The sequence below is a fragment of the Nipponia nippon genome, unplaced genomic scaffold (genome assembly GCF_047370975.1).
Source record: "Nipponia nippon isolate SJK-2023a ecotype South Korea unplaced genomic scaffold, ASM4737097v1 scaffold_13, whole genome shotgun sequence".
In the NCBI taxonomy this organism is placed as follows: domain Eukaryota; kingdom Metazoa; phylum Chordata; class Aves; order Pelecaniformes; family Threskiornithidae; genus Nipponia; species Nipponia nippon.
This window is the reverse complement of record NW_028262324.1, coordinates 14,574,211-14,599,445: the sequence shown is the minus strand read 5'-3', so window position 1 is coordinate 14,599,445 and position 25,235 is coordinate 14,574,211. Positions and strand designations below refer to the sequence as shown.

At 48.3% G+C, this 25,235-nt stretch overlaps 1 protein-coding gene across 5 annotated transcripts in view; it reads left to right on the top strand.

Annotated features, from left to right (window-relative positions):
• The window catches only part of YTHDF1 (YTH N6-methyladenosine RNA binding protein F1), a 36,254-nt gene extending 12,599 nt beyond the window's left edge, over positions 1-23,655 (top strand). For 2 of the 5 annotated variants that reach the window (XM_009473412.2, XM_087750013.1), the window contains exon 5: positions 2,232-3,716. In XM_009473412.2, the coding sequence (XP_009471687.1) occupies positions 2,232-2,258 (27 nt within the window). In that variant the 3' untranslated portion in view covers positions 2,259-3,716. Of the gene's footprint in view, positions 1-1,080; positions 1,190-2,231; positions 3,717-23,362 lie in introns of those variants that run through there. The other 3 variants (XR_015703003.1, XM_087750015.1, XM_087750012.1) reach the window with 3 other exon arrangements.
• Positions 23,656-25,235: the final 1,580 nt, after the last annotated feature.

The window sequence follows — 25,235 nt, the reverse complement described above, 5'->3', positions numbered from 1 at the left end:
AAGCAGCCATTGTCAAGAGCATGAAGAGCTGTTGCATCAGTTTCCTCCCCATCAGTTTATATGGTTTCAGACACTTTGTAAAAGGAAAACTCGAATTAGAGTTGAGAGAGAAAGCAAGCAGCAGGGTAGGAGGAACTGCTTAATAACTTGCTCAATAAATAGCACTTTTTACTGAATTATAAAGCCTGAGCTGAGTCTCTGAATGCGGTGAGCATCCTTTCTAGGGACCAGGTAGAAGTCTCAGGTGCTAGCCTGTCTTCTGGTTATGTGGGACTAGTCCATTAGAATGGAAGACTTCGACTTTTAAAGAAAGTGGGATTATGAGGGTCAGTGGATGACTACATAGAAAACTAAAAGTTATGTAAGGTGGCAATGGGAAAGAACGGGCCGATGAGCATGGTAGGGCAGCGAAGCAGAGTAAAGGAGATTTGCCACCTTAGAAGTGGAAGTAGGATGGAACAATTACTTTTTTGGAAGGCTGAAAATGGGGTTGATATGATTCGGTTTCAGATTCTTTCTAACCACCTTTTGTTTGAAATGTCAGGCAGCCCAAAGTTCTTTGCATTAAGAACGTACAACACCTGATATGTTCTGAGACTGTACCGCTTAAAATGACTTTCACTGACAGCTCATTGTAAGTCAGCAGTTAAAGATAGGAGGAATATAGATTTAAAAAAAATTACACCACTTTATATGGTCTGTTTTGTTGACTTGGTAAAATAATTTTGCTATCTCCTGTCTCAAATCAGAGATTAAGAATTTATACTAGACTTCATTGACTTAATTTTATTATGAAAATGGAAATATTAATATTCTGCCTGGTGGCAGAAATCAATATATTCCATTTAAAAAAAACTCTTCTGATTTTATGCTGTGACCAACTGAAGCAGCAAATGCAGACTGTTAACATTTATAATGTTTGGTGTATTTGCAAATAAGCTTTACATTGCAACAGAAACAATTCCGAGATTAATTTTATACAGAAAGATTCCACAAAACAGGTAAAATATGAAGGCGTTAGTTTAGGAGTTGACTGTTGTTTATGCTTAGGCTATTTTGCAATCTTCTTGCTTGAAACAGGATTTGGTGCCATATTAACGCATTCAAGTACAGTACACAAAGAGCTTTTACGTGCCTGTGCTGCAGTATACAGCCTGTTGTAAACACCACTAGGACGGAACGGAAAACAGTAAGGCTGAACCCTTCCTATTCAAACTCCATGGTGTCTTAGCTGGAAAAATGTGCTGGCCTAAAGATACAGCAGCAGATTTTATTCAGCGTGCCTTGCTGTCTCCTGCATGTTTTGTAACTTAAGGGGCACCTGAAACGATTAATGAACAAGTCCCCCCTTTTTGGTTCTTGCGTTGCCCGGCTTGTCTGTGTAAGCCCTGTGCAGAGCCTCTGCTCTAAGTCGGAGCAGAGGCATGACTGTTTTTACCGCTGGGAGAGCACAAGTTAGATGAAGACTTACAGCAGTTGAGGAATGCCTGCAGGTATTCCTTAGATTATCTCTTTTCAGTGTTTGTGGTTAGCAGAAACTTTTGAGAGAAACTTCAAAGAGCCTACTGGCTTCTGTACTAGGACGCTTTTAGAAATTCTTGGGTTGTTCGGTCTAGCCGTGCTGGTTTTTGTCAGACCATGCAAAAGCACATAACTTTTCTTCCACCTGATGATGTTTCCCTGCTCCCCGACTTGTCACGTATTTCACGGTGCCTCCCAGAAGAGCTGACCGCATAGGGAGCATTAGGAACAGACTTTCTAGAGAGCTCAAATCCTACTGTTACTGAATGTGACTAAACTCCGAAGTCACTTGAGTGCTTCAAAATTGTACCGGTTCTGTGGAGTTCGCTAATCTGCCATCCCCTTTCTGCTCTTGCATTGCTTGTGCTACTACTGCAGTAGCTAAAATAATCCAGAAAGTAGAATATTGCAGGTCGTGTTTCTGCTTGGGAATGTTGATATTCCATACCTTTCTTATTGTGACCTTCCTCTGCTGTCAGTTTGAAGTGACTGTGCAGGTATTCATTCAGCTGTTCCACTTAAAGCTGTGCTTGATATTTATCAAGTCCTTGGGCTTGTGGGGTATACACAATATATTTATAAAATGTAGCAGCAGTGTTTTAACAAAGTGTACAATTGGGATCACATTAGTGCTGTTATATTACTAAGAACTTTTTGTTTGTTCATTTGACTAAAATCTTTCTTAACCTTTAACTTTTTTCTCTTTGCAGGAACGTCAGAATCGAAACAAACAATAAGAATAAACATATACAGTTTGATATATATACTAGAACTGATATTAAATTCGACTATGAGAAACAAAATTTAAGTATACTGGTGCTGTATCCTGGCATCAGGACAAACTAAAGCTTTCAGCTCCGATATATCTTCTCGTGCAGGGGAAATTAAGTTGTCGCATCTTTAAGTACATTGTAGTTTATTTTTGCCCAAGTGGGTCTGCATTAATTTGTATCTTTTTTTTGTATGTAAAATTCTGTAGAAATCATTAATAAAGGTGTGTCTTTTTATTTTTTTAAGTTGGTAAACAGTTATATTAACCTAATGTGGACCTATACATGAGCATACTAAAGTGTCAAAGCTTCCCAAAGACTTTATTTTGGCACAAATTATGTTCCTAGCCAGATATAGAGATTATGGAGAATACATCACAAATCTTCCTGTACCCTCCTCCCAAACCCTTTTTCTTCATGGCGGAAGTAAGAAACCATGCATTGATTTCTGTCATTTAAAAAACTTTTAAGATACTGCACTTCAGAATTTTGAAATGAAAAATCTAAATTTCTGATCACTTTGTGCAGCTGCTATGCCTCTTTATTTATCTGTACAATTACACTTTTAAAATTGCTAATGCGCCATGTTGGTTTTTTCTGTCTAGTAGAAAATCAAACTGTCAGTGAAATTGTTTCTCTGGAAAATACTTCCCTTTCACATTCTGTTAACCAGTGCTTCAGTGTGCATTCGTTATACCATATCCTGCCGAGAGTGAGCGAGATGCTTTCTCTCAGCCATAATTCTGCTTTACGGTTTTTGTAGCTTAATTAAATAATAATGTGATGCTATCAACATTGCAGGAGTTTTGGACAATGTGTTTAAACCTGTTTCAGCTTTCAGGTGTTATTAGTTAATTGCAGATCATTTTTAATCCTTCCCTTCATTACTCCCTCCCAGCCCTCAAATCCTAATGCCATTTAAAGTTTTTATACCAATAATGCTGAGCTTTAACGTAGGAACTAATAGTATGGATAATATGATGGATTATGCCTCAGATGTTTAAAATTGACAGTGTGTATGTCTAATTTTTTTCTGTTGGATGAGTAAAAAAACCTGTTTTAAGAAACTGAATTTGCTGTCATGTTTTTGTGGAGTGAGGGGACCGTCGGAGAACCTGTCACCAACTGGAGTTCCAATTAAGCATGGAAATGGTGCTCATGTCCGCTGCTCTAGCACACTGAATCTGCACGTGTTTATTGTAGAGGATCTTTTATTATATTAGAAAGCAAGTATCTTCTGAATACTATTTACTCCAAAAGGACCTCCAATTTAAATAAAGTTTAATCTGTATCATTTAGACTTGTATTTAGAACGTATAACTCTGTCTCTGGACTGTTACTGCCTGTAAGGGGTAATGGACAGCATCAGATTAACTTTTTCCTCTAGGAGAATACAAGCCTTAATAAACAATACATATTTAGCAAGTTTGATGTCATTTTCATTTTTTTCCCTACTTTCAGTTCTCTTCCGATGTTATAATCACCCTTGATGCCAACTTGTGAGTTAAATCTGATTTGAGAAGTGTTTTGATTGACTGACTTAGATGTTTGCTATCAGCATACCTGATAATTGCAGAAGGGTTTCACAGGACTCTGCAGAGGAGATCTGAGCTGCTCTGAATGTTGCCGTTCCTCAGAGGAGATATGCGCGTGTGCAGTGGCTGTCACTTGTACTTTCCTTTCTCCTTGTATGGTAGAGAAGCCGAAGAAGGAATTGGAAGTTGTCCTGTAGCCTTCAGGAGGCAGACGTGGGTCACCGGGAGGAGAAAAGAGCTTTCCAACTAGAAGTAAAGCTCTGAGCCATTTCTTTTACAGCAGTTGGCTGTATTTCCCAACTCCAACTTCAGTAATGATTTTTTTTTTTAACTGACTTTTTGAAGCAGTACTGCATTTTATAAACATGTTACCATCTAATAAAAGCACCTGCTGCTAGTCTCAGTTGTTATGTCAGCACACTTGCAACTGGGGATTCCAGAGCCAAAATGAATTCAGCTCCATCTGGACCCTGAAGAGAAAAGTTAGTTACACAAGTTTTATTTCTTTTTTTTTTTTTTTTTTAGATGGGGGGGGGGGGGAAGTATCTTTGCTGTGATATACCTATAGACCTCAGGTAAATATTTCTAGAAAATCCAAAAAACACCCCCCCCCCCCCAAAAAAAAAAAAAATAAAATTGAGAGCTTTTAGCTGAAACTGGTTTGGCTGTATTGTTAGGAACCGTTCTGATGTGTCTCGGCCTGCTATCTGGTTTTGTGGGGAGCAGAAAAATTCATAACAGCTTCAGCATGCAGAGATTTCTTACAGATACTGCGGCGCCGTGGCTGGCTTGTACAGCCCTCTCTGAGTTAAAGTGGGGAGAAAATCTAACGGCGGGTAAAATCACTTTCGTTATGACCATGTTCAGTGCGAAGATAACTGAAATGCAGACTGCTGGTCGTTCTAATTTTTAATCGACTGTCATTTCAATTTAAAGAGACGCCTCACTTTTTTGTTTTGCCGTGTTTAAATTATGCCGTGAATGGGGAAACAGCATCCTTCCAGTGTCAGTTGTAAAATAACTTCATGTCGCAGGTCTGTCTTACTCTTTATTTAATCCAAGTAATAATTCTAAAAGGACTTGCCTGTGTGCTTTTGGAATTTGTGCTTAAATTCCCTCCTTAAATGAGTTGCTTTTGTTGGATGTTTTTAGAATTTGTGTGTGTTTGACAGTATCCCTGCTGCCTTCCACTCCAAAGCCAAACGTAGCAGGCAGCACCGAGTACTGGTTGCAGAATGAAGTGAAATGATTTCTCTGGTTGGCTTGCCGGTCGGGGGTGGCAGCACATCGTCCTGCTCTGAACCTGTGAACGTTACAGCATTAGGGGGAAAAAACTGTGTTCATTTGCAGATAGTCACACCAAAAGTAATAGTACTGAGTACTTAATCTTTATGGAGATTATATTTGTTGCTGTGGATGGTTTTAAGTGACTTGAGCTTGTAGAGAAAATGATCAAGTTAAATTACACCGAGATGTAAGGACAGAAACAGGCAGACAAAAAGAAACGAATTCACGTTCAAGATTACTGCTCTGCCATAACGCAACGTAAATTAAGGTCAGACTTTGGTTTTTGCCTTACTCGTTCTTGGGCGATGGAAATAGGGGATGTCAAATTTAAAACCCTAATTTTTTTCTTTCCTTTCACCCTCTAAAGGACTGTTGATATTAAAAGATGTGAATGTTTCTTCACAAAATATTTGATTTTTGTTTGGAGAACTTAGTTATATTAATGGGTTTACTCAAAGATATTAGTGAGATCTCAGTGAAAAAGAGAGTAGTATTTGTCTCTTAGTATTAGACTGACCATAGTGCATTAGAGAGCACGGACAAATTGTGACAGAACGTGTCTTTGCTTTTCCTCTTTAATAATGAGCGATTTTATTTGGCCAGGGAAGATGGAAATTCCAGTAAATGTGGGCATTAAAAAACTGGTAGGCAAAGATACTACAAAACTATCAGAAGCAAAATAACTGTTGTAACGTTTCTGCCCTTGTCTTGGACACCTGTTGAGAAGAGTAGTTGGGGGAGCGAGGGAAGCTTACTTAAAGTAGCAGATAAATGCAAAAATGAAGCACAAATAGTATCTAATGGGGGAAAAGTGTGCTTTGATCTAATGCTCCTTGTCCTGGTGTCTTTCTTACTTTGAATTCTTTATGTTGAACAATCTGTTTCACTTGGAAAAAGCTCTGGCTATTTGGGGGAAAGTGCAGGGGTTTAATGGCAATTTGTGATACTGCCCAAGAGTCGTGTGAGCGTCGCTGGGGCTTTTCCTGGGATAACCGCCTCGGCTGCAGCCTGCCTCGTCCACGGTTCCTTTGGGAACGAACAGCTCTTGTGCAGCCTATTTTTAGAAGTAGGGGAGTTGAGTGAAAATGTTGAAATGACTGAACTGGGGTGTGCCTTGGCAGAGGGAGGTCTTGGATTTCACGAGTAATGCGGTTCAGTCGGAGGGACTGTTTGATAGCTGACATTGTTCTCACAGTACTCCTTCCAGTTGACAGGTATTGGTGCTTTGACCTAACGTGAGGGTGAATGGGATTGCCTTGTGTATGAGTGTCGCTGATTTCACAGCTTTCCTGTCTTCAGAAAACTTCTGAGGAAGAAAATCCTTTAAAATTGACTTGCGTATTGCATATGCAGTGATGCGTTGCATATGTGATGTGATGAATCTGTAATATTTTTCATTTCCTAGCAAAAGTATAAGCAGGGCAGGGCTTTAGGAATTCCAAGGACAGCTTTTGTTCCCTGGTATGATCCTGGATTAATTTCCTTATTTTATGTAGGATCGTAATTTCAGGGCACCTTTGTAATCCCTTGGGAAATCCTACATAAAGAGAGCGCAGGCTTGGCTTCTGCATCATCTTCTTCCTTCCTGTAATGTCCCTGATCTCCCTTCTGCTCGCGTCCCCGAGGTGAGTGACTGACAGCGTGCGGAAGACCTCGGAGACGTGCTTTCTTCAACGCGCAGGACTGTAGAACTGGCACCCACACTGTCTTTTACTGATTCTCCTTTAATTTGGAGAGCGTAGGAGGTTTTATGCCATCTGTCTGTTTATAAGTTATTCAAGAAATTATTTTTACCTGGGATGTTCCCATGACAACAGACAGTTGGTAACGTCTTCACCAAATGCATTTCTAATGTTGTCCAACTGCTGCTAAATCGATGGGATCTGGTGTTTTGCTGTGGTTTCAATAATTAAGACAGTGTGAAAGAGGTGTAAATACTTGTTGTGCCAAATCTGCGTTCTCCAGGTACTTTTAGATTATTAATGCAATGCATTGGACAGTAATCCATATCACAAACAACCTTCTTGATCCCCCCCTCCGTTCTGCAGGTTGAGAATAGGAAGAAAGTAAACTTTATCAGTAAATGATATATCGATCTATATGTATATCATTAGGGAGCTTTTTTCATCATTTGTATCCTCTGTGTAGTCCCTCCATTAAAGTACTGCTACACTGCTATATTCTCATTTATGGCATTATTGTAAACTGCAGCCTGGCTTTGGTTTCTGTGCTCTGCTCTTGTGGATCTACAAGTTGTAACTTCAGCAAGCCGATTATTGATACCATCTAACTCTCTGAGAGAGCTCTGCAGCTCCCTGGAAGTCAGTGGTCTGTAAACCCTCTTAAGTTAGAAACCGCTGCTGTAGGAAGCGTTCTTGCTGCTGTTGGCTCTCCTGTAGCAGCACGTTTTAGGTAGCCGACAACACTGAGGGCAGAGAAGCTGAACACGCTGGTTCTTGCGACTGAATGCCCTGTGCTGGAGGAGTGTCCAGCCTGCTTCCGAGGGCACGGTGCGGCAGGTGGGTGTCGTTTGGCTAACGAAGCAGCAAAGCAGATCAGTGTCTACACCTGGCTAGGGATTCACTGCCCAGTTAAAGGCTCCGCACATGCCAGTCTGAAGTTAGACTTGCTGGCAGAGTGGCTTCCTTTTGGGGTGAAACTTCTGGATAATCGGCACGTTCAGGAAATAGAGTGAATGGTGGAAGGTCTGGGGATTTATGGAGACTATCCGGCTTTGTTACCCCATCGGTATGTACGGAAATCCTTTTCTAACGTAAATCTTGTTTCATATACGTTTGTAAAATGCTGACAGAATACAATTATTTGAGCGCAGATAGTCTGATTTTTAGGGGGAAGAATCCTTCAGAGGTCTGTAACAAACCAGTGCTTTTGTAACCTCAAAAACTGTCAGCGGAGGCTTTGGGCCACTTTTAAATAAGCTGCTTATCAGGAGCCCTCGAAAATGCTTCTGTGGAAGGGCAAGGTATTTTGATGTTTTGGCCTGTAATAATCTTATTTCATAAATACGTCAGTGGCATTTATCGCTATCTGGCATGAAAAATTAGAAATGTGTTAAGTGCAACTATTTGGTCAACTTTCTAGACCTCTGTTCTGCTGTTTTATTCGTGCAAAGCCTTTCTGGGGCTCTGGAATACATGAAAGCTGTGATCCCTCCAGTTCCTGCTGCTGGGGTTTGAGATGGGACAAAGCCTGGAAGGCAGGTGCGGGGTAGGACAGATAACAAAACCGTGCCATTCCGTGAGTCTTTGGAACTGTTCTGCTTAAAGATTGCATGATTTAGTCCTTAAAGGAGGTATTTTGTAGTTCCCTTTCGGTGCTCCGAGGCAGAGCAGTGTCCAGGGGTAGCAGCCTAAAGAGGCCGAGGACGGAGGCTGCTTGCTGTCGGGGAGATGTTACGAAGGAAGCAGTTACCAGTAAGGGCTCCCTTTCTGGGACGCTATTAGATTCTGAGATACCAAAGTGGGTTTTCTGGCTTAAGCCACTGGCAAGTTGTGGGAATTTTTTTCATATTTTACCCTTTTCGGTCCCCATGCAAATGGCTGCATACCTTTTTTGAGATCTCTCTTGAAATCAAAATACTGAATTGTCGTCTGCTGAAACTGAACTGTGTGCAGCAGTTGGACAGTAATACACTCAATCACGCCAAATTCAGTGCTTTTTCGTTGCGCCTTGATTTATATGTAGTACCTGCTTAACTAAGCTAGCTTATTTCGCAGTGCTCAGGCTTTGGAGCCAGGGTGCTGTAGTGATTTCTGCTTTTTTCATTAATGCTAGATCAGCCAACAGAAATGTGGAACAAAAGAAAGAATTATGGAGGTGTAGCAGCGTGTTGCGTCGCTCCAGCAGGTGTGCGGCATTTTAAAAGCGAAGGCGAGGGAGACTTCTTTGTATCCTCTAGTTTTATATATTTGACCTCTGTAAAACAGAAATTACAACCGCAACGTTAAAACTGTAATGATTCCTTGTTTGCTCTGACAAGGAACAAGAGTTCCTAGTTTTAACCCGTTAGTCTGGTAAGGGTGTCTGTCGTTGCTCCTTAGCCGTACACTCGGTTCACATAACTTGATGGTTCATGCGTCATCATCAAGGTTAGAAGCAGGATTTTTTGGTCTAAAAGCTCTGCCTTTCTAAAAATGCCGCTTCAGAACTGGGGGGGTGGTGGGCAGTAAGTCAGGAGAAGACGCAAAAAGCCATTTTTACCAGCTGGGAGTAAAGACAACTCCAAAAGATTTCCTGATGCTGAGCAAAGAGCAGCACTAATGAGCTCCTATGGGAAATGTGACCTGCCCATAGTGAGTAAAATACTAGATGGGGAAGGAGAGTGATTTTATGAGCCAGGTATCATTTCAGATTTTTCCTTAACTTGCTGACCTTGCTGAGGATGGCAAAAAACTGCATGTTGCTAATTCAGTTATTTCAAAGCATGTGATAGGGGAAGATAAACCCTAGAAGGAGAGTATTCATAAAAGACTGGCAGACAGGGTGATCTTTAGACAGGTTTTTTTAATTATTATTATTATTAATCCATTAGGGTCTATTTTAAATAATAAATACAACCGAGGGTGTGAACCTGCAGATGACAAATTGCACAGAGGTTCCTCCTCTTAAATTTCAAAAGCCTCCTGGTGAAAAGAGAGTGGGTTGTGAGGCACAGCCATCCTCGGGAACATACACAGAATTATCCTCTGCTCCGGTGAATATGACCCGTGTTACGACTTGAGAGGGCACGCAGCCCCTTTCCTTCTTGGCACCTCCTCCTGATGGACTGGTGCTCTAGAAAGTAAGTGGCCCGTAGAGGTAATGAAGAGGGTAAGTAAAAAGATACAAGGCATTCATGAAGCAGTGCTTTTGTGCTTTTCAGTCATTGAACATACGCAGTTTTTTGTTCAGAACTACTCCGGCCATTGAGGGTGTGAGTAGTCAAAAGCCTGTAGAAAAGCTTGCTCTGCAAGCGGAGCGTACGAGAGGCTCCCCGTCAGTTCTGCAGTGTGAACAGGAAGGCATGCTGGGGGCCAGGGCGGCTAAACCTGAGCAAAGTGGGGGCCAGGGTGGCAAACGTGAGAGTAATTCTGTGATTTTTGTCCCGAGTTGTTTTTTGAGGTGTGAGGGTGTGGTTATGTTAGTGATAAATGGAAAGATAGGAGGAGGGGAGGGAAAACAGGTGATGCGTAGTACGTGTGGTCATCAGCTTCACCAGCACACCTGCAGTGAGAAGCCCACATGGGCTTTCCCGAGAGGCTGGTGGCTATTAAAGCATGCCTCAGTTGTTGCTCATATAGCAATAAAGCAGCCATTTGAATTATTCCCAGGAACCCAGCTGTGCCATTAGTCAGTCTGGTGAAATTCGTCCAGCGGCAGAAAGCATCTCTTGCCCGGTGACTGCAGCGAACGTTCAGTCCGTTTGGAAGATTTGTTACAAGCGCCATCTCGTCGCAGAGAAAGGGGATTTATAGGCAGTACCTCTCCGACACCTCTGCCCGCAGGAAAGTTGTGCAAACGGGAGCCCCACCGTCCTGGAGAGTTAAAATGGATTTTCTTTGTGGTCTAATGTCATCGTTTCCAATGCAGTTTTGCAGCTTTCTCAGACTTGATTCTGCAAGGCACTTTTCATCCTCAGTGGAATAAGAACATTCTGCACACAATAAGCCATTAGTTTTTCAAAGAAATCATGCTCTGGAATAAACGCTGGGATTTCTCCACTAGACAGTAGCTTTTATGTACATCGGTGTGTATATTACGTATAGATATGTATACGTGTATACGTATTTGTATGCTTCAAAGAGAGGTACAGTAAGAAATAGTGCTGGCTTTTTCTTCGTATGAATGAAAAGGTGGTAACTGGTGCTGGGTGGCTGAGCTGAAGCGAATTGGCACGGCCCCAGGCACTGCTGATTTCCACTAGCTGGCAATCTCGCCCTGTTTCTTGTAAGAAATGCATTAGAAGTATTAATGATGATAACAAAGAGAAATGTGGAATGATTAAAAAGGAAATAAAATCGCAGAGGAGGGAGGAGGCAGAGTGTCCCTCAGAGGCTGTTCTCGGAGATACAGAGCAGAGAAACCAACTCCTTTTTCACATTTTTAGAATGCTTTTGTCAGAGAAGGGGTCTGGTGTGGTGCCCAGTTGCCCATGCTGGAAAAGCACATCCCACGTTGGGTGATCGCAGCCCACCCACGAGAGGGGGGTTTTCCTTCCTGCAAGAACTTGCAGATAAATAAAAAAGCAATGGGTTTGCGAAGCTCAGTAGTTCTTTTACAATGTAAGAGCACTGATAAGATAAGAAGGATTTTATTCAGTATTATCTTTTCTCTAGTAGTAAAGCTGGCTTAAGACACTTCAGCTATCTGTCACTGAGGGCTGCTCCCCTTCCCATTACAGTCCTGCCCATACTTTTTTTTTTTTTTTTTAATTGAACCCTAACGGTAAAAAACAAAGTACCTTGTTTCCGTGATTGGTTTTACACCCCAGGCTGCACAGTTTGCACAGCGAGTGCAGGGTACAGGATCAGAATTAGCAAAGCTGGAGAAAACGCGATAGCAAGCTGCATGCCAAGAATCCTACTGCAGAGATCCTGATCGTCTCGGTGGTGCTAATTTGGTCGCTGCTGATAGAGTTAACGGCGTTGCCATGTCAGTGGCGATCAGCAGAGCTCAGATGAGCCAACGGGAGCTAGTCCGTGCTTTGGCTCTTTCCATACGTCCAACTGCATGTTTAGGATGCCTTTGTAGAGATGTTTGTGACAGGGCAAGGCCTTTGCGTTAATTTAAACTTATAGATATACATGGATCACTCTGAGGCGACGTGATATGACTGCTAAATTGTTCCAAGAGTTCTTAACACCTGTTGAATTGAGAAGTAAATTCATGTGAAAATAAGCTGGTTTGTAGTAAACTGAGTGCGTCACAGAGTTTTGTGGTGAGCTCCCGCGGTGCCTCGCATCCTCCTCTGGCAAATGGATTCATGAACTTCTGCGGCCTCTGCTGCTCTAGGGTCAGGATTGCGTTTCTTTTTCCCTTGTGCTGAATGCTCCAGGAGTCAACCATGTTTTAATTCTTCTTTTTAGTTGCCCCTATACCGTGCTTGGTAATAGTAGCTCACAGATTTATGAACTTGAATCTTGGCTGCCACGGTAAGATGACTTCCAGAAGGCAGGGAACCCCTCTGGCTGGGGTCTTGGAATTGATGTACCTAGAGCTGAGAAGCGGTCTGTCTCATCAGTATAACAGCCAAGCAATTCAAGGATTCAAGGACTACAGCTAAAAAACTCATCTTTACTCCATCAGGACAAAGACTGGAGTTTTCTCTTATGTCCCTGCTCTCCGGTTACAAAGCCCCATGAAGTTAGATGGTTTTTAGGTGCCATTTGCCTGGAATTTGTTCCCATATGCATCACTTGCAAAACTCCTACCAAAGATAATAGGTACAAAACGAGGTCTTTCTGTCCCTCACCTCCCATTCCTGTTTGTCTGCAGATTTGTGGAATGCATGAAGGGAAGGGTGTGGGGAGTGTAACTCCCAGTTAGCACCATCTGGCCTAGCTCACGCGCGGGCTTCCCGCGATGCGATCGCAGCCACGTGACTGTTCCATCCCCACGTAGATGGGGCCTGTGCGTGCTGCTGGCACCGTTTGCTCTGAAAGGAGTTTCTGGTTTTGTTTAAAAAAACAAAACAAAACAAAACCAACACCATTAGAGCAGAAAAATGAGGGAGAGAATACAAAAAGCAGAATTTCAGCAGCTCTGTTTGATAAAAGGAGAGAATTGTTTGTTTGGGGCGTGAGGGGTCGTGGAACATGATGTTCAGAACCGAAACGCAGCTCTCTGTCTTACCTTACCGCCTTTTGTCCTGCTCCAGACAAGCTGGCTGGATTGCTCCATCCCAGGAATCATTTCCTTCTGACATAAAAGGTTTCCATTAATACCTTCCTGCTTGCATCTTTGTTTCTGGGCAATTTCCAGAGCATTAAGCCACAGCACATCCACTTATTCTGGGACTCCCCATCTCAGTCATTAGCTTCTTTTGCAAAGCCTTGTCCACTGCATGCTGCAAACCTAATTGTGCTCTGCCTGTTTCCTCCGCTTTGACTGCTGTAGCAGTTACAGTCTCAAAGAGCTCCATCAGATTAACCACGACTGTTCCTAGCTGAAACCACCTTGGTCCCTATTACTCAAGCTGTGCTTTTGCATTTGATCTTTTAAATGCTTTGTAATGCTTACCCCACCATTGACGTGAAGCTAATTGGAATGTAACTTCCTACAGCACTTCTAGATCTTTTCCTGTAATGATGCCAAAAGCTTTCCGATCTCTGGGGCCCGCACCTGAATTTAGCTGCAAAATGACAGGCTCTCGGGAGGTAAAGTTTTGCATCAGGATTTTGGTAGTGTAAATGTCTGACTTTGTCTAGCCATTACTTGGTAGCTGCACTGGGAAAGGGGGAAGCCTTCGGCGCTTGGGGTTTGCAAGCCAAGGTGCTGCAAGAGCTCCCCAGCAAAGCACGCAGCAAGGTGCTGCAAACCCTTGTGCTGCCAGCGAACAGTCTCTACAGCAGAAGTCTGCCAGGCAGCACAGTAAAAGAGCCCACCGTGTCCTTCCGCTTCCACTGGCCAGGTTCCAGTGCTTCTTTGCTACGTCCCAGTTCCTCCCCTTATTTTATTTCCAGACACTTAGGTGTCAGCTTCTCACGCCTTATGCTCCAAGCCTGCAACTTGGTTGCCCCCAGATTTGGCAGCCTCGTGCCTTGGCATCAACACTGCACAACCTTTCTTGCTGCAGGACCCGGTGGGATGACTGTTAGGAGGGTGCCAAGCTGAAGTAACCCCTCTGAAAGGGATGTTGCCCGCTGCCCGTGTACAAGCATGCAATACAAGACCTCTCTCCTGCAAGCTGATGTACAAGCTTTTGACAAATGATCTCATGTGCACATACCCTTCCTTTCCCCTGCTTCTACTTCTTTTTTTTTTTTTTTTTCATGTGAATGCAAGAGACTTGACACATCACATCAGATGATTTCTGTAGATCTCATTTAAATTTCACTCATTTAGAGATGCTGTTGGGAGAAAAGGGAGCTAGGAGCAAGCTTCCTGGGTCATGCAATAGCTAACCTCAAGCTCAGCAGTTACAGGCAAGCCTTTGATCACTTCTTTGCACAAAACATGAACATCACTAAATAAGATGGCATTTCCATATGGGAAGGGATACAAACTTTCCTGGAATAAGGGGGGCGGGCAGATCGGAGGTTACCGCTGTGCACTGGACTGTTAAAGACCATCCAGTTTCCCTGGAGGCTGGGTACCCCAGTTAACCCAGGCGGGGCAAGGCTGGGGAAGGGGAGGCTTGGGCTGGCTCTGGGGCTCTGGAGCCAGGGAAGGAACATGCTCGTGTGTGTCTCGGTTGGGAAGCCTGTGGAAATGAGTGAAAGGAGGGAGAACGAGTTACTCAGCTAAGGGTGAGCTAGGTGAAGACCGTAACCTTCCACCCTTATGGGGAGAAAGGGCTTCACGCGGTCTGCTTTATCGCAGCACTACTTTGCAGACCAGCAGGAAAGGTTATGTTCCTTGCGCGCTTCCAGCCTTGTCATTTTAGACACAAGCTCTTGGCCAACATCCAGCGCATCCGTAGAAGTGGTGGCCCTGGCATCCAGTCTTGGATCTTTACCTGTAAGATAAAGGACCCGCGCGTGAGCAGGTCGGTTGGTGTTTTGAGTATCCAGAGAGGGGCCAGGGTGTGCAGGGAAGGAGCCGGAGCGCGCATCTCCTGACGCAGAGGAGTAACCCAACGCCTGCTTTGCATCTCGCATCGGCAGCTCCTTTCCCGCTGCTCCCTGCAGCCTCTTGCTAAGATGGAGAGCTAGTGCCACCTTGTGCACAGCAGCAGCCATGCCTCCCACCCGAAGGAAAGCTGTGGGAGAGCAGCCTGCCCCTTGCCGAGGAGCCTCCTGCCCTCTGCAGAGGGGACCGGAGGCACCAGCAGCAGAGGTGATGGGTAAGAGGCTGCTGCAGGGCGCCTGGCCGCTTTTCCTCTGTAAGGCCGAGAGGGCTGCAGAGCTGAGGCGGAGTGGCAAAGCCAGTGGGGGACAGGGACGACGGACTAAAAAGCTGAGGGTGAAAGAATCTGGTAGAACATCGCTTCTGGTTTTTTCTGTAAATGCCAGAGCATTTACAGTGCTCTCATTTACAGTGGCTCTCGCCACTGAGAGAGTGAGGCCGGACCAGCAGAAAGAGGCAGAATCGCCTCCCCAGTTCAGAATGAAATTTAATTCAAGCCACAGTCTTGAAACCGAATTCGTCGCTCGGTGCCCGCGGAGCTGCGGGATGCTGAGTCGCTCATCGGCGGTTAGGTGACAGAAGCACCACCTGGGAGGCCCAAACGCCGGGTGGGTTATCCGCAGGAGCGCTGCCTGCAGCAGCCCTCTCCGCTCCGATTCCAGTCCCTGGCCCAGGCCCTGATGTCCCTCAAGGAGAAGTGGCAGTAGTGCCATCCTGCGGTCACCTGGGCCTTTGCAAGAGGGAGCGTGGCTTTGTCCCGCTATTGTTTCTTCTGCTTCTGCAGGAACTGGTTTTATCTTGTTTCTCTCTTTGTAATAAGGGTGATAAAAGTTTAAACAGGTATTGGCTGCTTAAGCTGGGCGGCAGCTGACGATGGGGTTACTTAGAGGGTTAGGAGAGCAGCCTGTGAAAACGGTCCCCGAGTTCCGTAGCCACTCTGCAAACAGCACGGGGAAAGCCGCTCTGAAGCCCAGGCGCGCTCTGCGGTGCGGGAGGCTGTCTTGCTGAGGGTCCCTTACCTTCTGGTGTCAAAACTCTGGCAGCCCAGGCTGGGAAAGCTGTGCTGCAGGTGAGGTGAATTGTCCCGATAGCCTAAAAAAATCTCCTTTTCCCTCCCTAGTGAGTAGGGCAGAGAGAGTCCAGGGTCCTTGGGTGAGTGCTTTGAATCCTTCCCTGGCTGGCTCTGCAAGTCCCCTGGGCATGTCTTTTTCAAGGGGAGAAGAAAGCTGCAGGTACAGCTGTATAATATCTATATATGATCCTATACGTATCAGATTATTGCTGTTTTCCTCTGTTTCTGCAGACATACCCAGGAAGGTGTGCAGTTCATCGAAAGGGAGCTATTAGGAGGTGAAAGAAAATAGCAGTCCCTCTGGGATGTCACCTGGGGGTATTACAGCTTGGTAATGCTGTCAGTTGGTTTTGAGCTGGCTTGGGACAAAGCGTGTGAGGAAGTGATCCCAAGTAGGATTATTTCCGTAGGATTGATGCAGGTACATGCTATTTCTGTCTTCCTGGAAAAAAATGACACCTTGAATTTGATCACTTCTATGGGGATGCCTCAACCTTGTTCTTACACGAGGATGACAAGCCTGGGCTTTTATAGGCACTGCGCTCTGTCATTGCCACTCGAGCAGTGGTACCTTTCCAGGTCTCTGTGCTGACACAGACGAACGCTTTGGGCTTAGGAAAAGACGTGAAGATGGTTGGGGGCTTTTCCATTCCTCTGGAGGAAATAGGTGAATGATGCCACCTTCTGCTTGTGGCACCTCCTGGGTAAGGCTGGAGGGACCAGTGCTACCTTGGCACTCCTGCTAGGTGCTTCTTCAGTGTCTTCCCTAGGCAGGAATATTCTCCTCCTTCCCAGGTTGTTCCAGTGCTTCTCTATCCTTTCCACCAGAAAGCTCTTTTCCTAATACCTGAATCATTCCTGCTGTGGGTCGGACCCATGACTACCTACACAGCTATGGAAATCGGGTGGTTCCCTCCCCTTACCAAAGGCATAAAAGTGCCTTTTATGCACTTGGCTGTTACCCTCTTTCCCCTAACCTCTTTCTTTCTTAGGTTTTCCCACCCATGTCATCCAGCCTTCCCTGGAGATCAGGCCTCTGCCCAGCTTTGTTTCTCCTTATCCGATTTGCAGGCAGTCCCTGTATTTCTTGACGTAGCTCAAACCTGAGGCCTCCCTGGCACACGCAGCAGGATGACAAGACAGCTCCATCTGCCCTGTGGTGATTTGAGAGCAAAGTTACATATTTTTTAACCTGTCCTTAACAACTGATGTCAGGACTTTTATAGGATGAGGCAGACATACTTAAAGCCATTCCCCGACCAGTTGTCATGTAAATAAGGAGTGGAGACCGGTGCTTTATGTACATCTACAAGGAAAGGGTGCTTAGAGGGATGAAGGTATATCTTCCTTCTTACCCCCAGCTTGGACCCAGCTGTGCTTTTCTTGGGGGGGGAAATGTTTAGCTCTCCTGAGTGTGGGGGAACTGTACAGGGGAAATAAGATGCTAATTTGTCCTCTGTGGTGACTCCATCGTGGAACAGCCTGATCCAGGCCCACCGTTGCGAAGACCAGCTTGTATTCCCCAAGGCTTTTCCATCAGGAAAATGGATTTGACTCCACTAAAGCCATGACTGGCACAGGATAAATCCTCCTTCTGAATGAAAAGGAGGTGTTGCCTGGGATCGGAGGTGGCTTGCGGTTGGTACTGTCCTTGCTGTGTGACTGATGGTGTTGCTCTGGGGGCTTTTGGCATCTAACCAGCCTGCAGGATGTGTGACCTCCTGAAGGAGGTGCTCCCAGCTGAACCCTGAGCAGAGCCTCTGAGCCAGCCGGGAATCACTGTAGGATCACTGGCAACCAAGGCTAAAGAGCTGGCTTTGGCACAGAAGTGGGACGATGTCCCTGAGAACATGGGATCCCACCACTGGGCAGAAAACCTGATGGAAGGCAGGGTGGGGGCACATTTATGGACATACGTAGGCCTCTGTGCAATAACCCTCCGCTCCCAGGCGACTGAGCCTTGACTTACCTAAACAAATAGGGGTCAGTATAGGAGCAGAAAATGTGCGAAGTGAAACCATGGCCGGCTCCATCGCCGGCCTTTCTTGCTTTTCCATCCGCCAACCATAGCTGATCTGACTCTTGCTGGCTCGTGCTCTTGTCTCCCTTGATTTCAGACTGGTGTGAAAGGCTCATCGCCGTGCAGGGGCCCCAGAGCTCGGGGGCCCGTGACTGTGCTTGGTGGGGTGTGTGTGAACCGGCCCCCCTCGGCCACGCCGCAGCCGTTGGCTCGAGCGCGCGCGGCGGGGAGCGCGCTCGGGGCAGTTCTCCTGCAGAGCCCCAGCTGCAGCCCGGGGCTGGGGGCTGCTATCGCCAGGCGGGCTGGAGCAATACGCGTGGTTGCGTTGGAGGGGCCTTTGTGTGGGGGAAGAGGGTTACGTCTAAGTGATCTAACTGCCTAAATCCCCCCTTGGCTAAGAAGGGGGCACATTGGAAGCCCAGGGGAGGAGAGAACGTTTGAGATTCGAGGCAGTCCTGTTTGTTGAGGAGTCTGTGCGACTCCCTCCTCTGCAAACCTGGAGGGGGACCTGGTCCAGGACGAGGATTTGGCTTGCGCCATCTCGGCACAATCGGTCTTGGTTCTTAATCCCCTTCGCGCCCCAGTCTGGGGACCAGGCCCGGTCTGGTCCATCGGACCCCATAGGATGCAGTCCCCCAGTACCTGCGTTCCTTCAGAGCTGTCCTTGGCCTCTTGGTGGCCCCTGGAGGGAGCCAGCAGCTTTCCTGCTGCACTGCAGATTACCTTGGAGTGACTTGCTCCCTTCTGTCTCTTAATGCCAGCTTTAGGTTTAGTGGCATCTGGCTCCCTGCACTCGGCTTCTTACCCCTCACTACCTGCTTTGCAAAGAGCCAAGGACTTGTTCAAGAGCAGAACTGCCCCGTGGCTGGAAATCTGCCCCTGCAGGGTTGGATGGAGGAGAATCGGGGTGGTACAGATAGCCCTTCCCCCAGCAGTGAATGCAGTCACTGCATAGCCCCTGACTTATGGTGGGGGGAAACGAGGTCAAAATGTGTCCTGTGACCTTGCAGCGCTTGATGGACGTGGGAGCAAGCAGGTCTCCGACACCTTGGTACTTGCGCTGATCTACTGGGAAAGAGGGAGGGGAAAAATCCAGCTTCTCTTAAAGATCTCTGTGCCTCTAGAGCCCTCCTGATGAAGCTGGGCCCTACTGCACCTTGCAGCCTCTTGCCCTGTGAGCTTCTGCAGTTACACGGTACCTGGCCTTGCTGGAGCAATGCTCAGGATCAGGTCCGCAGGAGAGGAGCGGGTTGCGGCACCGCTGGATGTAGCCGTATGGGCATCGCGTGCTTCCTCACTCCTGCCTCTGGCCAGGGTTGGAGGCATGACCCGTTCCCAACTGCTCGGTTGTGCGATGCCTGTGCTGCAGAACGGCCTCGAGAGCGGGGGCAGCTACCTTCCTCAACGCCACACTGCCGTCCTCCAAGGCCCGCGTCCTCTGCTTCTTCCCTTTCCTTGTCCCGCTTCCCCCAGGAGCCCTCCCTAAAAGTGCCTGCTTTGCACAGGCGAGCGTGAAATCAAGCAATCCCACAAAGTACAGTAAGGTTTTTCTTTTCCCCCTCTCCTAAACAGGGAAGGTGCTCTGCTACTGCCATCTCCATTGCAGACAAGGTCGTGTGTCCCACGTCAAGCGCTGCAGGGATGGAGGATGGAGATGTCTATGGACTCAGTTCCTTGGACAGACGCAATGCTGATAAAAGTGGAGCAGAGATGAAGCGGGGAGGGGGTGCAGAGAGTTGTGTGTATGCGGCTGAATCCAGCTATATATGGCTTTTTGCAGCCAAATAATTAAATCTTCCCTTGAGCTCTCAGGAGGCTCAAACTCGGGGCTCGGCGTGTCTTTAGGAAGCTGAAAACACGAGTCTTACAACAGAGATTTATTGAGGTCTAAAGCCTAACCTAAGAACCGATGTGGGCTACTGCAGTCTCGCTGGAGACCATGAAAGGGGATGCGTCCCACCTTGCAGGCTGCGGTGACGGAGCCCGACGGGGCCGGAGGTGGCACGGGGCGGCTGCGGTGCTGCAGCCCCTTGCCTTGCCGGACCTACCCGGCTTTTGGAAAAAAAGCGGGCTCATAATTTAGTTCTGTGAATAGTTGAGTGGCGAAGGGGCTATGAGGGCAGTCAGGCAGGACAGGACCGCGGAGCCGTGTTGCGGCCCCGCAGCGCAGCGGGGGCCGTGTGGCCGAGCCCCCGCGCAAGGGAGGAGCGGGGCCAGGATGCGGGAGCAGGGCTGCAGGGGCCAACGGCAAAAATAAAGATAAAAAAAGGCAAGCGAAAAAATAAAGCGAAAATCACCCTCCCCTCCCCAAAAAAGCCCTCCAACGGGTGTTTTTTCAGGGAGCTTCTGAACAGCATTGCGGAGTGCAGCGCTATGAAGGGGGGGGGGGCGCTTTGCATGGGAGAGGGGGCCCTGGCTCTGGGGGCGTCCCTTTGCAGGGGGGGGTCCCTCGCCCTGCAGCGAGGGGCCGCTCGCCCCCCCCCGGCCCCCGCCCCGCTCCCGGGCCCGCGCGCTGCCCGCGGCCCCCCCGGCCCTGCCCGCATTGTCCTGCCGCTCCTCCTGCCCTTTGTACGCCGGGAGCCCCCGCAAGCCCCGGCGCTGCCGGAGCGGGGCCTCCCTCCCCGCCTCCCCCCGTGCCCCCGTCGATGCGAGGAGCCAGCTGCCCCGCCAGCCGCTGCCGGCATTGTTACTCCTATTTGTCAAAAGGCCGAGGATGCTCCATAGATCGCTCCGTGGCTGTTGTTAAGTGTAATTAGAGGGTTTATGTCCCCAATTTCCATGAAAATGAAGCTGTGAGGCTCCTCTCTTGGCATTCACCGCGTGCCTTAATTGTATGGACATTAAATCAAGGTCCGCTGTGAACACGCAGAGAGGGGCTCGGGCTGTCCCCGCTCGGAGCGGGGCAGGCGGCGAGCGGGGCTTGCGGGAGAGAGGGTGGGGAGAGAGAAAGAGAGAGAGAGAGGCTGTCAGTGCAGGGTCCACCCCGCCGGGATCGCCGGCCTCCCTCCCCGCCGCCCGGGGCCCCCCGCCGCCGGGGCGGCCGCGGAGGCGCGGCGGGGCCGGGGGGGCGGAGGGGGTTGCCTTGCGGCCGGGTGCCGGTGCCATCCCCCCCTCTCCTCGCCCTGCTGGGGTCAGCATCGCCCCCCGGGCCCCCCCCCGGGCTCCGCCAGCCGCCCCGCCGCATCGCACCCGGCCAGATGCTGAGCGCCGGGCGCGGAGCAGCCCCGCGGGCAGAGGGACGGACAGGCGGACACATCCCGGCCCTGCTAGCGCTACAAATGCGGCTGGTAATAATAATAATAATTAATAATGATAATAATAAAAGCCGAGAGCGCCGAGGACAGCTCGCAACAAACCTCCGGCTGCCGGTGCGGTGCGGTGCGATGCGTCCCGGCACGGAGGCAGGAGCCGCGGCAAAGCGCCGGGAGCTGCTTCCCAGCCCCCCCGGGCCCGGGGTCCCCCCGCCGGGCCGCCGCCGTCCGAGCCCCCGGGAGGCTGCGGGGGAGGCGGGGGACCCCCGCTCCCTCCCCAGGGCAAAATGAAAATCCCGCTCCTGTGGTTTTTCTCTTTGCTCGCAATGCAAAGGGGCCGATTTCTCTCCTCTCGGAGGGAAACCGGCGGAGGTTAAACACGCGTTTCCCATCTCTCCGCTCCGCCGCGGCTCGGCACAATAATCGCTCCACTTTAAAAAAAAAAATAAATAAAAAAAAATTGAGAGGGATCGGAAAAGGCTAAAGCAATTAAACCGGTTTCGTTGATCGCCGTCGGACTTAGAGGCGCCTTATGAATTTAGGACGATTTTTCTCTATATACCGCGTCTGAAAATCCTCCCCCCCCCCCCCCCTCCCCTTCCTTTTCGTCCAAAACCAAAAAAAACCTAAAAAAAAAAAAGAGAGAAAAAAAGAAAATCACAAGCCCATTAAGGTTGCTTGCACAAGGGGAGAAAAAAATCCTGATGCTCTTCCAGGTTAGCAGTAGAGCTGGGTCGCTCTCCCGCCGCTGTGGCCCGAACCCCGCGGCAGGGCTCGGCCCGGCACGGCCCGGCCCGGCTCGGCTCGGCTCGGCTCGGCTCGGCGAGCCCGGGGCAGATTTACCCGCTCCGGTGGAAGCAGCGCCCGGCGGCTCCGGCGGCACAAACTCCGCTGCCTCGCTCAGATCCAGTGCAAACGCCCTCCCGTGGCTCAGGACGCTTGTTTTTGTGTAGGCAAGCTGGAGATGAATAAGAAAGGCGCCTAGTCTCTCATTATCTTTGAATTTCAGACTTTTTTTCCTCTCTTTTTTTTTTTTTTCTCCTTTTCTCTTTTTTTTTTTTTTTCCTCTCTCCTCCTGCCCTGGAACAATGCAGAAAGACCTCATCAGAGTGAAAACCAGGCTCCCGCTAGGCTTTAAAAGCAAGATGAACTTGGTGCACCACCCATCTTTCTCTTCTCCAAAGCTCTTTAAAGGGGTTATGAGGCGTCTCTCTCAATTTATCCCTTTTCTCTTGATCTTCCTAGCAGAGGGGTTTGGGGTCTAGTCCTGGCTGTTTCAGCTGATCTCATCCAGTCTAAGGGATTAGAGCTTCTTCTCCGCATCCCGGCTCTCAGCACATCTGCTGATTGGGTTCAGCACAAGAGGATTACATTGGGACCCAATGACGTCACCGCTAGGACATAAGTTCTCCTCCATTAACCAAATCCTCATCAGCAAGATGTCCTTGAAACTGGAGGAGTAACATTCAGGACTCCATCGCCAGCCCGTCCCCACCTTCCTCCCGGGCAGGCTGCTGGGGCTTTCGGAAAAATAGTGTTTAAGCTTTGAGCACTTGCAGCTGCATCAATAACGTACCGCTACGGGCTGGAGGATCGAGGCGTTATAGGAGAGCGCGTACCCTATAAATAGGGTTCTGCACCTAAACTGTTAATCAGAGGAGCTTTATATATTCTGTTGCTTTTTCTTTTTTTTTTTCTCTTTTTTTTTTTTTTTTGGTTGGGAAGGGAGGGGGTGGAGGGGCAGAGGGGGAGGGGAAAGCTGCATCCTACAGTTATATTTCCAAGCTCAAAAAGACATCAGCGATAATTTTCTTTAAAGCTGACATGGATGTAATTTTAAAACGTGTTTTCTTTTTTTTTTTTTTTTTTTTTTTAAGAAATGTGTAGGATTTCACCCCCGTTCTCTCTGAGAAGAGACAATGTGTCCCGAGTTATATAAAGTAAGAGGTTCCCTTTAAATATACAATAGGAATTTTATATTTTGGGGTTTAATGCTAGATTTTTCTTAATATTACATGAGCACAGACTCACAGGAGCGAGGACCTGGAAGGAAATGGCTTTGACTTCCAAGTGACAAACTGAGAGAGCACGTTTTTTCTTTTTCTTTTTTTTTTTTTAAGACTTCCACCCTGGAAAACGCCGAAAGCACCTATAGATTCGCTGCCCTCAACCTGCTCTGACCTATGCGGTGGCATCCGGGCGGCTCTCCCCGCCGCGCCGGCCCTCTCGGCGTCCTGCGCTCCCCGTTTCGCTGGTGGCTCACTACATCCCTCCACCACATCCATTTTGCGAGCTGGAAAGCGGTCAGACATGGGTTTGCTGCGGCTCTTGTCGGTTAAACTTACAGACCTCATCACGGGGCGGCTGTTACAATGGAAATGGGCACCGGGATTTATTTATTTATCTAAGGCCGCCGAATTTCATCTCTGGGGAGAGAAAACGTGTTTAACAACAAGCAGGCTATGTCCAGCTAGGAGAGGTCTTGCTTAGAAGCCTTGCGTGTGTTTAATTTTTGGTAAGCAAGCTGCTTCTTCACTGCTAATTATCCATCCTCCCCCTCCAGACACCCCCCCCCCCCAAAAAAAAATGTGTATACACGCACACTCACGCTCACACAGACTTTTGTGATGGGAGGTGCAGCTCTGTGGGTTTCTACACACCCTTATTCCCTCTCTAGAGTAACTTTTATGGCCAGCAGTGCTATGCGTATTCTCTAGAATAGCTTTCAGGCGAGGATTTATTTGCCTGGGTGTATTTCCATGCACTGTGGCATTTTCCTTCTTCTTAGGAAGGGGGTCAGGCGGGGGGAGGCAGGGTACAATTGTTGTGATGGAAGGCATCTTGCTCCAGCTCTGGAAGTCTCTCCCTGCCCCGGCAGTCTGAGCATTTCCAGGACAGCTGGGTAATAACCGCTGGAAGGGAGAGATCTATCCCTTCCCCACCACAGCAAAGCAATTGTTCTGAGGATGGCGTCTCCCTTCCCGAGAGCCGTGCCATGCCAGACCAGGCTCCGAGGGGGAAACTGCCTCCAAACAGCCGTTTGTAAAAAAGACTAGCTGGTGGGCCATGTTTGGCTACCGACGAACGAAGAGGAATACTCTGCAGCGAGGGGAAATATCACCTTCCGAGCTCAAGAGCCATATTTAAAAGGCAGCCACAGCACTGTGAGCTCTGTCCCTGTTTGTGGACGTTTTTCTCTTCCTCTTTTATAACGCTGCAGTTCAGGACATAGGCACCAAACCGGGGAAAGTCAGTATTTGATGTTACGCAGTGAAGGGAATTTTCCCTTAGCTTTTCATCTCCTGAAACTTAAAAAAAAAAAAAAATCTGCTTATTTAGAGCCTATTCCATATTGACCTATTTACTCCGACAGTCCAAGGCTCTCAATCTTTTATCGATTTAAAAGAAAACAACCTAAACAAATTAACACGGAGGAAACCGCTCTTCTTATCCCGAGGGTTTGCCCGGGGCCCAGCCCCAGGGGAGGCTCGGAGCCGGCCTCGGCGCCCAGCCCGGAGGATGCTGCCCGCCGGGGAGAGGCGGCGGGGGCGGCGGGGCGGCCTCCCCCCGGCCCCGGCCTCCCCCGGCCCCGGCCTCCCCCGGCCCCGGCCCCCGGCCCGGCCCCGGCCCGGCCCGGCCCCGGCTTCGCTGTCCATGGTATTGAAGGAGCGGAGCCGGCAGCGGCGGTGAGCGGGGGCCCACGGTTCAGTCCTGGGGGGGGTGGTGGTGGTTTGTGGTTGTTTCTCCCCATAAAGAGGTGTTTTCCTTCGTGCCCCCTTCCCGAGAGGTCTTCACCTCCCTGCAGGAGGTCGGTCTGTCTGTCTGTCTGTCACCCGTGCGGCAGAGCGCTCTCCTTCGCCTGCCTCTTTCTTCCCCCCGTGAATCCTCCCCGAGCACCCGCGGGTTTTTATTTTACTTCTCCCCCCGCGGAGGGACGCGGGGATGGGGTATTTTGACCCTGCTGTCAACGCGAAGCCCCGGGCCGGTGCCTTC